This window comes from Anomalospiza imberbis, chromosome 1 (genome assembly GCF_031753505.1).
Source record: "Anomalospiza imberbis isolate Cuckoo-Finch-1a 21T00152 chromosome 1, ASM3175350v1, whole genome shotgun sequence".
In the NCBI taxonomy this organism is placed as follows: Eukaryota; Metazoa; Chordata; class Aves; order Passeriformes; family Viduidae; genus Anomalospiza; species Anomalospiza imberbis.
Genome location: NC_089681.1, coordinates 4096810 through 4111824, shown reverse-complemented (window position 1 = coordinate 4111824; position 15015 = coordinate 4096810). Strand labels below are relative to the sequence as shown.

General features: G+C 44.9%; 1 protein-coding gene across 1 annotated transcript; it reads right to left on the bottom strand.

Moving 5' to 3' along the window:
- Positions 1-3960: 3960 nt before the first annotated feature.
- On the bottom strand, positions 3961-6549 carry GPR20 (G protein-coupled receptor 20). The gene has a single exon (XM_068179844.1). It carries the CDS (start codon positions 5932-5934, stop codon positions 4873-4875), a length of 1062 nt encoding a protein of 353 aa, XP_068035945.1. The 5' UTR covers positions 5935-6549; the 3' UTR covers positions 3961-4872.
- Positions 6550-15015: the final 8466 nt, after the last annotated feature.

Below are 15015 nucleotides of genomic sequence, written 5' to 3'. Positions count from 1 at the left end.
CTGCCCTGCCTGGGATACCCTACAGAGCATGGGACATGTACTGCAATGTGACATTTCAGGTGGCACCAACTATCACAAGCCTCACCCAGAACTTCCCATGACAATCCTGCTTGTCATGTAGCCAGCATTTACACTGGATGCTGATATGAGTCCATGAGCACCCACACCCACACTACACCTCCTGCATCCCCAGTACCCTCTTCCCAAGGGTATAGGGCTAAAGACCCTCTTCCTCTTTCTCAGCACTGGAGACCTCCCTGCTTTCTACTGCATGACCACAAAAGCTCAGACAAATGTGGGGAGATCACACTTATCCCTTTCCTGGGCCTCACGCGATAAAGTGCCCTGCTTTAAAAGCTTTTTCTTCCTAAAATGGGAGTCTTCCAGCTCTGATCCAAGCACTGGCACCCTCCCCAGAGCTCCTGTTTTGGGACTAATTGTGTCCAGAAAGGGAAAAGCAAGCCAGCCCACATTTGTTTTCCTATGTCATCCTTTGCAGGGTATCATGTCCCTGCATTCCCTGTCTGTTTTCCCTTGTCCTACTTTCCTCATCCTTGTTCTTACTAGCCCTGCCCTTCATGGAACTCAACTTGTTGTTTAACCTGTTGGGTCCCTCTCCTTTCCTTCCTCCTTTATTACTTTGTGGCTTGGGTTCCTCTGCAATGTCTTCCTCATCTTCCTATGTCCTGGAATAGCTGTGGAGATCAGACCTGTCTTCTCCCAAATCCTTGCTCAGAGCCATTCCTGCCCTTATACCTGGAAGACAGGTACAGAAGAGCAGAGTGACCTGTGCTCATATTGCTAACATGGCAATTCCATTTTCCTCAGCCTTTCTGCCCACACCTGCTAGCAGTGCTAATGTTGATTAGCCTGACTAATGAGACTCCTGTGCATGCATCTCAGAGAGACCAAATCCCAGAGGGACAAGGAAGGAAGAAATTGCCCTTGCACCTGGCTGTGTTGTTTCCTCTTGGCAGTTACCAAGAGGATGTGGAGGGAGGGCAAAGATTGCTCAGAGCCCAGGAGGAAGCTAGGCTGGCAGATAACCCCAGGTGTGGGGTCAGGGGCTCATTTTCTGGTGCAGAATTTGAGATCTTCAGCTTTTCTGGGCCCTGATATGTTTGCAGTATGACTGACGGTTGGCTATTGTACAGCTTTGCCTTGCTACAGGTTTCTGGGCTGTAAGAGGAAAAACCTTGCAAAGACAGAAGTGCTTTTAATCATGGGCTGTGCTGAATACAGTGCAGGTGAGACACACAGCAGGGACAGAAAGACACTCTATCATTTCTGATACCCTTCCCCTAGCATGTCAGCAGACTGCAGATATCCATGTTGTGACTGAGTTGTGACTCAGGCTCATGGTTAGCGGAGACTTTGTGTCCCAGGGATGACTGAGATTCCCAAGAAATATGTGAGAGATTTTTCACCATCTTCCTTTGCTGGCCTCTGGGCAGCTGGAAGAAGAGGATATTTCTAATTCGCTTTATAGGATTTTAGATGCACAAGAGAAGCACAGCACATCAAAGAGGAATGAATGCTGTAATTCCCTGAAAGGTCGGGGCTTTTTACAGAGCTCTTTATTGCTGTTAAGCTCTTTAGGGAATGCATTCTGTCTACCACAGACTCAGTGGTGGTAGTATGACATGCAATGCCCATCCATCCTGATTACTATTTCAGCCTCTAGGGAATGATCCAGATCCTAAAAGACTGCTAAGTACTGGATTTAATTTGAAATCATTGAGAATTTGGCATCGAAATCTTTAAATACTCTGCATAAAGGACTGCCCTGCAAAAGCTGACTTGTGTGTGTGTGCTTTACCTTGGCAGTCTCTGCATGTATTCAGTGATGCATGGAATCACTCACATTGTCCTTGGAAGCATCCCTATTTTGTCATGTGTGGCTGTTCTCATTAGAGAAAGGGCAGGTTGGAGTAGGAACAGGACAGTTCCAATCCCTGTTGGTGATTAATTAGAGGTATCCCAAGGATACACCCTGAGCAGAGGGACGGTGCAGATCAGGGGTGAGAGACCTTGCCCCAGTCTCCAGAAACACAGAGAACTGAGGGATGCTTCAGTAGCAATGGGAATTGACAGGTGGAATGTGCCCCCCAAAATCGTGCCATTTGGGAAATATTTAGGAAATATAATAGAAATATGATGATAGCTGAGTTTTTGGTTCTCGTTTTCAACTTTGTGCCCTGAGTACAAATGGGTGATTTAAAATAGGACAGAAGTTTAGCAAGTTCTGCACCCTGAGGAAAAGCGAGATGTTAAACAGTATGGATTAAATAGAAAGCTCAAAAAAATCACAAAAAAGTAGGTTAGTTTGTGAAAAAAAATTATCTCTTTCCAGTTTTCAGAGACTGTGTCTTTGATAAGGAACCAGACCCTGTGTTGGAGCTGGTATAAAATGAAGAAGAACCGCTGAAAGGTCTGGATAAAGCATTAGGCATTAAAAATAAAGACAATTATCCAGTCTCAGGAGGCTTTTATGGGGAGTGAATAATACACTGACAGTAAGGAGAATTCAGACTACCACAAATGAAGTTTACAGCAGACAGACAGAGCTTTGACTGAGATGTTGTTTAGGAACTTTTAAAAATCTAAGCAAATCATCTTGGAGATTTTATACTGACCTCAAATGAACAACTAAACTGAGAAAGATGTTAAGACATTTCTGTATATGGCAAAAATACTGTTGATAGCAAGAAAATGGGAGGTGTGAATCTGTGGGTTGTTGGAACAAAGAAGCTAAAATAAGATATACACAGGGTCTGCACATTTCCTACTGTTTCTCTGAGCAGCCTTGGCAAAACAGTGCTGTTAACAGCTCTGTGTATGTGACACACATTTTCATTACAAGCAGCTTGGGATGCATGGAAATATCTGAGCATGTGTGGTGGGTTGGTGAGCTTGAGATTTTGGGAGTTTGCAGGGAAGTGCAAACCTCTGAGGCAAAAAATTGCATTCTCCAAGGGAGGGGCTAGTGGAAAATGGTGTCAGAAATGTGAAGTGGCCAGCCTGGCTGAGAAGTCAGAGCCTGATCCATGTGTGCTGATGCATCATTTGACAGATGTTGGCTGTGAGGTGCCTGTATCAGTGGCAGGAATAGGGAAATAGATGAGGCAGAAGGAAGCCATGGTACAATTGGGCCCTGGGAAGTGAAACCATGACCAGGACAACAGTCTTACCTCCCATGCGATAGTGCCATAGTGTTGGTGGCCCCTCATCACCATCTCCTGGAAGGAAAATCCTCTTGAAAGGAATAGAGGTCCCAGCAGAAGGGCACTGACTTAGCTGCATTGCTTGGGAAAGAGCTCACATTGCAGGTACTGGCAATTACAGCTCCATTGGAACAGGTGCTGGAACACACAGTTCCCTGTGTTGCAGTGATATTGATGGTTCAATTTTTTTACCCATCGGGTTGGTCAGGGAAATAGATTAGGTGAAACATATTTGTGTTGCAAGAGGTAAACTCTTGAAAACCCTGTTGCAAGAGGCAGGTTGAGGCATTATGTTGTGTTTCTGTGGAATGGAGATGGCTGTACCACAGTCAGATCTCTGGGAAGCAGAGTTCTCCTGGGTGCTCTAGCTTGGACCAATGCCTGCTCTTCTGACAGGTAACACCAGTGAATGCTAGGAAAAGCTGATCACTAGACTTGATGAATTCATAGTAGCCTTCCAGATGGAGTGGCCATAGATGTGAGTGAGGAAATGTGGAGCAACAACAACAGTTATTGCTGTTCATGCCACAGGTTTTGCAGTTTTCCTAGGATTTTTTTTTTTTTTTGCATTTGCATTGTTTCCTTGATATAATGTAATCTAAAACATTCCCCCACCATTGGGGCTAGAATTTTGCAGCATCCTTAGCGTCTTTAAGAGACTTTAAATATGGCTCTTTAAAACATCCTAGTGAGTTTGTCCTGGGGTGAATTATTTCAACCTAGATGCCTGAGATGCATCCTTTTTCTGTGCTTGGAAGTATTGGCTTTTGAGTGACTGAGTGGATGGACTGCTGGGAGAATTAGGACAGCAAGCCCTGATGTTACAACATGCCAGGAAGAAAAACCAAACCAGAGTAGCATAGCATCATAGTCTGGTTCTGGTTTTCATCTTGTCTGTTCCTCAGGGAGACAGAGCAGAACAGCAGAGTTTGCTGGGATTCATGTTCGTTTTCACAGATTTTTGTATACTCATCTGCAGTTCAGGGGATTTAATGATCCAAATACAGGTGGAACATATTCTTAACTTCTCCCCAACACAGACAATGTGTATGAAAATGTATACATTGACATGTATTTTTTCTTATAGCCAAGAGGAGACTTCACTGCTTGACTTCATCTCTTCCCTGAGAAGATTCAGACTTTTCAGGAACAAATGAATAGTCACTAGTGACATGTGGACTAGAATACTTTCTTTCCCATTCCATTGGCATCTAAAATCTTTGTAGTGGATAGCTCTGGAAACATCCTTCTCGTCCTTTATTCTTAAGTATATAGGCAGAAAATCTTTCATTACAAACCAGAGCTATCCTGCTTTCTAAGTAATCCTAGAAGTGTTGCATTATGATGACAAACATGCAAAGAAAACCACAGTAAAGAGTTTGTTGCTAGCAAAATGTCTGTATTAAAATACAAAGAAAACTTCCCTGCTGGGAACAGTAATTAATGGATTCTCTTTTGTATGGTACTAACAGCATTGTAGGTTCCATTTCCAAACAGACCACAATGTTCTTGAGGAATAAATTCCACCACTGTCAGTCTGAACCTCAGCCTAAAACACAAAGAGTTCAAAAACTATAGTATTGTGCATCCTATCAATATTCCAGCATCATGGCACTGGCTTACTGCAACGTGTCCCATCAGATGTGGGTTATATCTGAACGCTGCTTGGTGATGGCAAGCTCAGAGGGCTTCCTATTGTGTTTGAGAAGGCGATGATTGCGTTGGAGCCCTTGGAGTTTTTGTTCATACCCAGGATGTCTGCATTAGTTTGCTCTGGCTCGGTTTTCCTGAAGATGTTTTTCATGGTTGACTGGAAGTTATTGGTGACAAAGCAATAGACAATGGGGTCCATGCAACTATTGAGGCTACTCAGAGTCACTGTCACATGGTAGACGAGAAGGCTGACGTTGTGGGGCATGTCTGGGTTGATAGAGATTGCGACCTGTAGCACGTGGAAAGGAGTGAAGCAGATCATGAAGATGATGAGGACGGTGATAAGGAGCTGCACAGCCCTCATTCTCCTCTCCCGACTCTGGTGCATGAGGCTGGGCTTGGACAGGGCACACATAATCCTGGTGGTGAAGAAGATGATTATGATGAGGGGGAAAAAGTACTCGCAGACCATCAGGACCAGGATCTTGGAGAGGCAGCACTCTGCAAACCGTATTGCCATGGTCAGGATGGAGAAAGTCACCACAGTGGCAAAGATCCAAATGAAGATGCAGATCCCCTTGGCACAGGCGGGGTTCCTCCATTTTCGTGAGGCTTCCACCTGCACTATTGCCAGGTAGCGGTCAACGCAGATGCACGTCAAGAAGAGGATGCTGCAGTACATGTTGACAAAGTAGCCAAAGATGTGAACCAAGGAACAATTCTTGCAATCCCCTGCACTGTAGAACATGATGATCCGGACAGGCAAGGAAAAGCCCACCAGGAGATCAGTTACGATCAAGTTGATGGTGTAAATAACAGAGGTGGTTTTTGTCTTGGTACGGAAGCAGAAGACATACAGCGCCAAGCTGTTCAGCACAACACCCACCAGGAAAATTATGGCATTGACTACCATCAGGACAATCCACAGGCTATAAAAATCTGTGAACAGTTGTTCGTCTGAGTGGATGAACTTGGAGAACAAGTTGATGTTGGAGTTAGGTTGCTCGGTGGAGTTGATAGAGTCAAGGGCTGGCAGTTGGGTGGAGGAGGTCGGCATGGTCACTGACTTCCAGCAATCTGGAAGAAAAGAAATGGAGGTATAGTGATAAATATGTCAGCATTCCTTAGGGCTCAAAATCTTGTCACTTAAAAGCATTTTAACCAGCATATTTGCACATCCTGAGTACTAGATCCCCATCTACCAATATGAGATTACCAGTAATTGCAAGGAAAATACCTGGGCTTATAATTAGTGTCTTGCAGTGGTTCCAGATGCATGTTTTAGGGAAGAGACACACACCCCACTTCAAGATTCTGTTCCTCTTCCTTGTACAAAAATTATTTTAAGGCCAGAGGACCTTTGCATAACTATAACCCCAGCATTTGATTCCTAAAATATCATATCCCTTGCCTTGGGCAGGTGATCCCATTAGAAAGTTACATGCAGTAGTGGTTTCAGGAGCTGTAAGATTTCCCTGAAATCAAAGAAAGGCTGAATTTTCTGAGAAAGCAGAAGCAGGTTGTGTGGCATCTTCTAGAGATCTGTGTTCACAGCAACAGCAGCCGGAAGATTTCAAGCTAAGGGTGTAAGCCACTAGTCCTGCCAGGGTTTGACAGTTTAATTTGCAAATCATTCCTGACTTATACACTATTTTAAACTGATTTGTATATTAAAAAGATTAAAAAAAGAAAAAAAAGAAAGACCCAATATATACAGAGACTTGGCTGGTTTCAATAAAAATAAATGGTTGAAAAATGTCTGGAATATCTCAAAGTGGCTGGGGAGGGCTTTGAGGTTAAAAAAATCAGCTTGGATCAGCAGAGAATGATGCTGAAAGAGTTGATTTATGAGGGTTTGAAACCCCTGCTACCAATGAGCCAAGTGCAGAAGGACTGAGAGACAAGGAGCTGCAAACACATCTCCCAGTGCTCACAGAACTGCACTTTGCCTGGGCTGGGTGTCTCAGTGTGGAAGTCTGGAATTGCTGAGGGAATCGGGATGTCCAGCTCCCCCAAGCATACCTCATTCTCTGGCAGCTTTTTTTACTCTCCTCTAAGCTTTTTTTGATGCTTATGGGAATCAGTAGGATGGACCAAAGGTGCTCTATCACCTCTGTGATGTTTCAAGCTGTTGGTGGCTGTGTACAAAGTGGAGGAGGAAGCTACTTAGGATAAAAGTGAAAAGTGGATCCCGAGGAAAGTCTTTTCTGGCCAAAGGAAAATGTTTTGCCAGGACAGTACTAACTGTGTCCAAAGAACACCACAGCAGCTCTGCAGCTCTGAGCCTGCCTCATGAGTGCCAAAGCCACCTTCTGCCTGCCTACCATGTCTCTCTGCATTTCCTGCAAACAACACTCCTAATGTGTCTCACCAGTGTTTGGCCAATAGTCAACATTCAAGATCAATATTCCTCATGGGATGCTACAGCTTACTTGTGATTACTCTGCTTGGTTCATTCAAGCCAGGTGAGAGTGAAGCAGAATATTTGTGAGAAAAAGAAGAGATTAGGACTGGGAATTTAGAAGACCAGGTGTGAAAATTCTTGGAAAAGTGACTTTGCCATCATGATGGATCTTGGGTTTGTTAGCCTGGAATCTGGGCATTGCTCTAGTTTCTTCTTGCCATTCAGCCTGTGTAAGTGGTTTGAAGGAAAAAGCTGTTTTTTAATGTCTTTGAGCTCAGAAGAATATTTCTAATCAAATGGCAATTTCTTTTATTTAGGTAGACACTGGAGCCCAAGGAGTTGAATTGTCCATTAGAATGGCTGATGCTCAAATGTAAAGTCCTCCTGAGATCCAACCTAGTGCCAGAATACACTGCAGGACTGAAATCCTGAAATCTGGGGTCAGGCCACCTGTAATGCCCCAAAGAACTTTTGGGCAAAGAGGAACAATGCTAGTTTCTGCCCTCTTTTCCCTCTAGGCCATCTCCAGCAGAAACCAGACATTGGAACATCATCTGTTTTGGGAATCACCAGATTACCTCACCCTGCACTGAGCTCCAGTAGCAGCCAAAGTAGCACACATGTTCATGGTGTTTTGTCCAAGTCTGACTGAGCCTGCAGACTCCTGAGAGTCTTCTCTCTTTACATTTGGTGCCAAGCACACTGTTAGAGAAAAACAGGAAAGACAGGCCCCAAAATAGGCTGAAAGTAGTGGAATTGCAAAGTCTGGCACCTGAGAAAGATGCATGGGGACGATGCAAAATCCTGGCCCATTTTCTACTGATTTCCTAAAATTCTTACCATCTTCTCTGTTTGTTTGTTTCACTCTTTAATTATGAAAACAAACTGAAATGAGCAGATGCCTGGATCTGCTCCCAGCTTTTTCTGCAGATGCTATCAAGAGGAGCACTGTGGAAGCCAAGGAATAAAGAAAGACTTTGATGCCCCTGGAGTGAAGTGTGATCTTGTATATCTGTGTTCACACCTACCTGAGCAAGGGGAGAAGACAAAATCACCCATCCCATCCCTGAACTTGCACTAAACTCTATTGAACTCTCACATGCATTTGTCTTCTCATTGTAATTCCATGGCACTGGCTGTTTGCTCTGATTTTGTCTCTTGTTAGTAGCTTGCCTCCTCTGGGAGATTTTTGTTCAGAGATCCCTTATCACAAACACCTGATATTCATCTTATTTTGCCTTTCTTGTCTCAGTGAAATCAGCAATTCCAAATACATTCAAATGTTCTTCATCCCCACAATGCCTTTGAGGGATGTAGGGCATGTTACAGACAAATAGAAAATTAAAATAATCAGTAAATACAATGTCCTGGCTTACATAGCCACCTTTTCCACTGAGCCCCATGTGCAAGGAAGTAAACTCCAGATATTGTAAACTGCTGAAAAACAACAGGTAACACTGTGTTTGCCAAACTGAATATACAAAGAAGTGCTGCATTAGAGCTTTCCCAATCCATCACTGCTCTATCTGAACTCAAAATCCAAACAACTACATGAAAGAAGTCCCAGCAAATTTAATTAATCCTGAAGATTTCCTCCCTGACAGTCTGTGGAAAAGCTGCCTCTTGGGCTGTGGTGGGAAAAATCTTTCTCTAATCAAATTGTTACTGATGGATGTTTGGGTGAATGGCCTCTTCCTTTCTTTGTGGGACTGCTCTCATCTCATGGCTCACAAGCAGAAAGGATGGAGAACTGGACTAGCAAAGCAACAGAATTCCTCTGAGCGTTTTTAATGAGATGGAGCTGGACCAAACCCCCAGTTTACAACTACTAAGGATTTTTCCATTGTGGGACTCCAAGCCTGTGAGAAAGGTACATTGCCCCATTTTGCAACACAGAAAGACAGACTGACCTTGTGTCTGAGAAAAGCTAAACATTTCCAAAGATTTTAAATTCTTCCCCTCTCCGAGTGCAAACGCTATTTCAACCAGGTCTCTTTCTCCACCATCAGACATACTCATGTAGGAGTTAAAGTGAGTCATTTCAGCTACTCATCACCATGACGTGGTGGCATATGGAAGTCAGTGAGGGGCATGGATAAATTGATGAGAAGATTTGCAGCCTCTGCAAACCTTTATTTTGCTGTGTTTTGAACTATTTATTACTCGTGACTATGTCATGAGCTCATGCAGAGCTGCAAGAACCACCTTTACTTATAGAGCAAATAGACTTTGTGTTAACCCCCTTCCTAAAATCCTCAAAGAGCTTGAAGTTTAGCCTACTTCATACCTTCCTGAGCCCTCAGCCCCCCCGGATTTCCATGCAATCCCTGTTTCTTGGAGCTGGCAGTCTGCAAAGCCTAAGATGGGTAAACAAGCATCCTTTAGAGTGCTGTCTGACCATGCCAGTTGGTCTAGGCTGTTATATTATACCTCTCAGGCTGGATTTTGTCTGTCTGGCTGGGAAACTGTGGGAAACATTTCCTTAAAAGTACAGCAGGAATCAGGGTAGAAATGGGATAAAGGGAGGGACAGAGAATGGAGGTTGACCTGCTTTCCCTCGTTCTGATAAAGGTCCCTGCTCAGCATGGGGAGGGGGGAACTTGCTCTGAAATGTTTTCTCATTGTTGTGTGACGCAACCAGTTCCATCATTCTGGGGCCAAATAGGAAACAGATGGTCACTGTGCTGAAAACAGGTCCTGCAGCCTCTTCCCTCACTCACTCACTGCTTGGCATCACACTTTTTAACTTAGCATGGGCAGCTTAGTGCTATGTCTGCTCCAGGAGATCCTTGACCATCCCACATTCCAGTTCACCCAGCCTTGTGCTTGGTGACAGCCTTAAGGCTCATCCTGACCTTGCTGAAATTAATAGGGTTCACTTCCTTAGACCAGGGGACTTTTGGATCTGGCTCAGCAATTCAAGTAATAGGATACAAAAGAAAAGGCAGGTCAGACAACTGAGTTTTGTCCCAACTGCATGCCAAAATGATTATTTATTGGTGTGCAGAAAGGATCTCTGTGTGCAGACCTAGAGAACACCAGAGCCACACACTGGGATCGGAAAGTTGAAAAGGACGTTAACAAGCACGAGTGTAATTTAGTATAAACAGCTTCAGCTTTTCTCATCTCCCTGTCCTGAACTGGAACATCTGATATGGCAACCTGGCTCCTCTATCATCCTCCCTGTTCCCCTCACCCTGTCCTGCTTGCTGGTGTTATTCTGCTGCCTGGGGTGGCAGCAGTGTGTGTTTAGCTTTTCAGCCTTCCTGTGTTTAAAGTTCTCTGGGTGATTTATCATCATATTTATAAATGAAGGGTTAAACTCACTCTCTTTCAATTTAAATTGTATGATTCTCCTTCTGGCAAGCTCTCACTCAACTCTGGATCAAACTGGCCAAATATGGTGTTATTGTGCTCGTCGACCTTGCCCTATACGTGGTAGAGCTTGTTCTATGTGTCTTGTGCTCAGCCTGGGGAGGGTGGGTTTGCTGACAGGAGAGAAAGAAAGGGAGAGAAAGGGAATAAATCCAGCTGCTGAAAGGAAAAAGCTGGTGCCCATCTGGCCCTTGGGCTGTGAGAAGAGAGATAATTCTGGGGGAAACAGATTCTACTCCAAAGCAGAAATGGGGCTATTCTCAGGGCAGGTAAGATCCCATTTTTATGGGCATCAGATCTCTGCTCTCACTTGATTCCTGGGCATTGAGGTCTCCTTTAAACCTCTAGGTCTGAAGGTGGCCAGAACAAGTGCATGAAACACACACCTTCTGGGGAATTGTAGTTAGAAATTGCCAAATCCAGGGCAGAGCTGTATTATTCCTTCCCCTCCAATGCCATGGACATAAAAGGGACTTTGGAGACACAAAACACATAGTTTTATGAGTGTCAGATTAAATGACACCTGATTTCTTGCAGTCCCATGTCTCACAGTGGCTCACAGGGCTGGGGGAATGCTTTGCCCTGCTTGAGATGCTTATTATAACTTTTTCCCATGTGGACACTTGGCTGCCTTAATGACCACTCACATTCCAGTTCTTCCCTTGGCTCCAACACTTGTTTTACTTTCTCCTTTCTTTGCTGCCTAATTTCCTGAAATTTGAGGTGATCTTTCCCTTCTGCCAAATTCTAGTTGAAATTAGGCAGCAGATTGAAAAACATTAGGAGGACGGAGGAAATCGGAGCTGACAACCACAACAAACAGGCACTGAGAGTGATCCTTGTTTCCTCTAATGTGAGCCTGCAAGGCATTTGTTAATACTCTCCACCACACATCCTTTCATTTAGGTCTTATTCCCTGCAATTTCACAATTGCTTTGGCATTGAAACACAGCAAACAGGGCTGGATGGTTTCTGTGGAACAAAGAGAGTATTGCCTGCTTCTTCTTGTTTTTCTGAAGAGAAATAATTTCAGATTTATGCCAAACCATGGGAGAACCAGCCTGACTGGGACAGATGATAGCTAATTGCTGGGTGTTGGCACTATTCAGCCATGGTCTGCTTGCCCATGTGTCATAAAGAGTGTGATGGCCAGCAAGTCCTACTTTGTCTGGTGATTTGAATGGTCATGTGCTGAATTACAGCTTTTGTCTGGAATCACAGAATCACAGAATATCCTGAGTATGAGGGGACCCACAAAGATCATAGAATCCAACTCCTGTCCCTGCACAGGACCATCCCCAAAAGTCACACCATGTGCCCAAGAGCATTGTCCAAATACTCCTTGAGCTCTGTCAGGCTTGGTGCTGTGACCAGTTTCTTGGGGAGCCTGTTCCAGTGCCCAATGACTCTCTGGGTGAAGAACCTTTTCCTAATATCCAGTCTAAGCCTACATCACTTCAGGCCATTCCCTTGACTCTTGTCACAGGTCACCACAGAGAAGAGGTCCGTGCCTGCCCCTCCTTACACAAAGAAATTTTAACTTCAGTGAGGTCTCCCCTCAGTCTCCTTCAGGCTGAACAGACCAAGTCACCTCACCTGCTCCCCATACAGCTTCCTCTCAAGGCCAAGAGAGATTAACCCACCCCAAACTGACTTTTGAATCTCTAATGTTGGCCATGAGAATCACATTTCCCATCTGGCAAGGGGGAAAACTTGTATGTCCAGTCTCAGGCATAGGGGTAATCCTTCAAGTCCTGTAAGCAATCACAGACTGAGGATGTGTGGAGGCTGATGCAGTGCTGGTTGTTGGGCTGGTGTTGTTGATGCGCTGTTGAGCTGTTTGCCTCCTGCCTGAGATGCCCATTTTGCCTCTGTGTGCTCCTCCATCTCCAAGGCCCTCCTGTGGATGGGCAATGGATATTGCTGTGTGTTGTGATCTGAGCTCCACCCACCACACCCAGTTCAATGCTGTGTGTACACACAGGTGGATCCTGTGCTCTCTGTGGGCCCAAGGCCAAAATCACATCCTTTGAAGGTGAGGGGCCCATATCCCTAGCTCATTTTGTGACAAGAAATAGTCCATGGGTGCCCAAGCAATGATTTAGTCCAGCAGGTCACCCTAGGCCATGAGGGATCACTGCCAGTTAGATGAGAGAGAGCACAACTCTCCAAAGTGCATTCCTCTTCTCCACGGAGCAAAGTGACCCAGATGGGACTGATGCCACTTGGCTTGGACCAAATGCCACCTCTCTGCATCCAGGCTTGAACCTGCTGCTTAAAACCAGGCGACAGATCACAGTCCTGAACACCCCAGAGACAATCTATTTAAAACTTGGAAAGGTCTGCATGGTTCTCCCTCAGCCCTTGTCCTGAGCATTCATGAAAACACTGAAATGAAGCTCCCAGAGATACACAGAGGAGGAAATTCACATACTGGCAGATTTCTTATGAGTTCATACCTCCTCCATGGCCATTTACAGCAGCAGTGCCTCAGTCTTTGAAAGAAGGAGCCCTGATCTGCATGTGAAAGCAAACAGAGAAGTGGGATTGTACATACTTTGCCTCTCCAGACCTACAAATATCCACCCAACAGTGGTGGGCACCTAGAGGTCCCCCAGCACATCTCTGACGAGGCTTGCTAGTATTGGGCACCTATGAGAAAGGTAATAATAAAGGGGGTTTGCCTCTTTTTGCTAGTTTATTCCACACCGTGTAGAGAAGTCCCTCCTGAAACATTTGGATGTCTACGATGCCTTACCAATTCCACTGTATCTTTCATGTCCCTCTTTTCTGTGTTATCAGATCTTGACCTTGCAGTGGCAGAAATGCTGTATCTTGGTCAATGCTCTATCAGTCATGCTGCTGACATTTAAAAGACCAATATCTCATACCCTATCAGGGCTTGTACCAAGTGCCATCTGTCACAAGGGAGGATAGACTGACATCTCTGCAGTAGGTGCTGTGTGTTTCCAGCTCTGTTACTTTCAGAGAAATCAGAGCATGACTTCCTGAGTGTATCCCTCTCTGTCCCTTGTGGACCATTATACGTGAGGGGAAAACACATATTTTTGAGTGAATTTTTTCTGAGATGAATATAATTTTTTTAAAAAGTTCCATCTTAAACAAAACATATAGATTTGGACTCTTATGAGTCCAGCCAGTAAAAATGGATTTGCGCTTCTCTTCTTGGGAGGTTGTAACAGTAAAAGAGAAATGTGTTTGATTTTATAGGGATTACAGTAATCCATCGAGCATTTCCAGGGTGCCTGAGACAAAGTGCTAGAAATGTCATTTTGGAATAACAGCTATTGTGGCTCTGTGCAAGGAGAACTGTGCAGTGAAAATTACCATAGAGGCACATGCAGGAACTTCACAGGCAAGTGCAAAAACAATAACTGGCCTGTGTACTGCTGCTTGTTTTTAAGAAGGAAATTTTTAATTGCAAATTTAGCACTCTTTGAGCACTTTCTCCTTTTTCTGCCTTCAGCTGCCTGCTTACTCTATCCTTTGGCAAGAAGCTGAGAAGGGCAGTAAAAGAACAACAGCAGAGTTCTACTGCTGGGGAAACACCTGGGGTCCTGCACAGCCAGGGAATTCAGGACTGGTGAAACAATGCTCACACCCAGGGAGCATAGGGCACCAGTGCAGGAAGGGATGCAGGTGTACCAGCTCTGCCTCCCAGCACTCACTCCAAGCTGTGCTGCTCTCTTGGCTGCAGGGAGAAACTGAGGCACAGAACCATGTGTGGTCTTGGCCTGGAGAATGCAGCGAGGTGGGAGACCCAGTTAGAGAGCAGAGAGCTTTTGAGGCATCCCAGGATGGACAACCATGTCTTAACCCTTTGGGAGGCTGGTTTCTGTGGTTTCCTTAGCAAGGCACATATGACAGTGCTCTGCAGACCCCACAGTGCCTTCAGAATTCCACAAATTTTGGATTCACCAGGTTAACTTGGAAAAGCTCAGTGTTGTTGGTGAGTGTGTTGCTGTGAAAGCAGGGAGCATTTCTGCAGGGGTCTGCAAAGGACCTTGGAAAGGATCTGCTTTCTCCTTCTACTAACCCAGCAAGTGGGTTCAGAGAGGGAAGACAGCACCTCTCCTAGAGCTGAGCTTGCACCCTGCTGCATAGCCAAACAGGTAAAACATCCCCACTTGCAGCTGACCCCAATCCAGGCAGTGCAACATCCCTTCTCCTGGCTTCCAAAACCTTCCTGAATGCATTTCATCAAAATTTAATTACACCTGCGATTACACATATACAAATGACATCACACCCCTCCTCACAAGAGCTGTCACAGTACATTTCGAGGAGAGAAAGCCTGCAACTTTGCACACTTCCATTACCCTCTATCTCCTTGAAGAA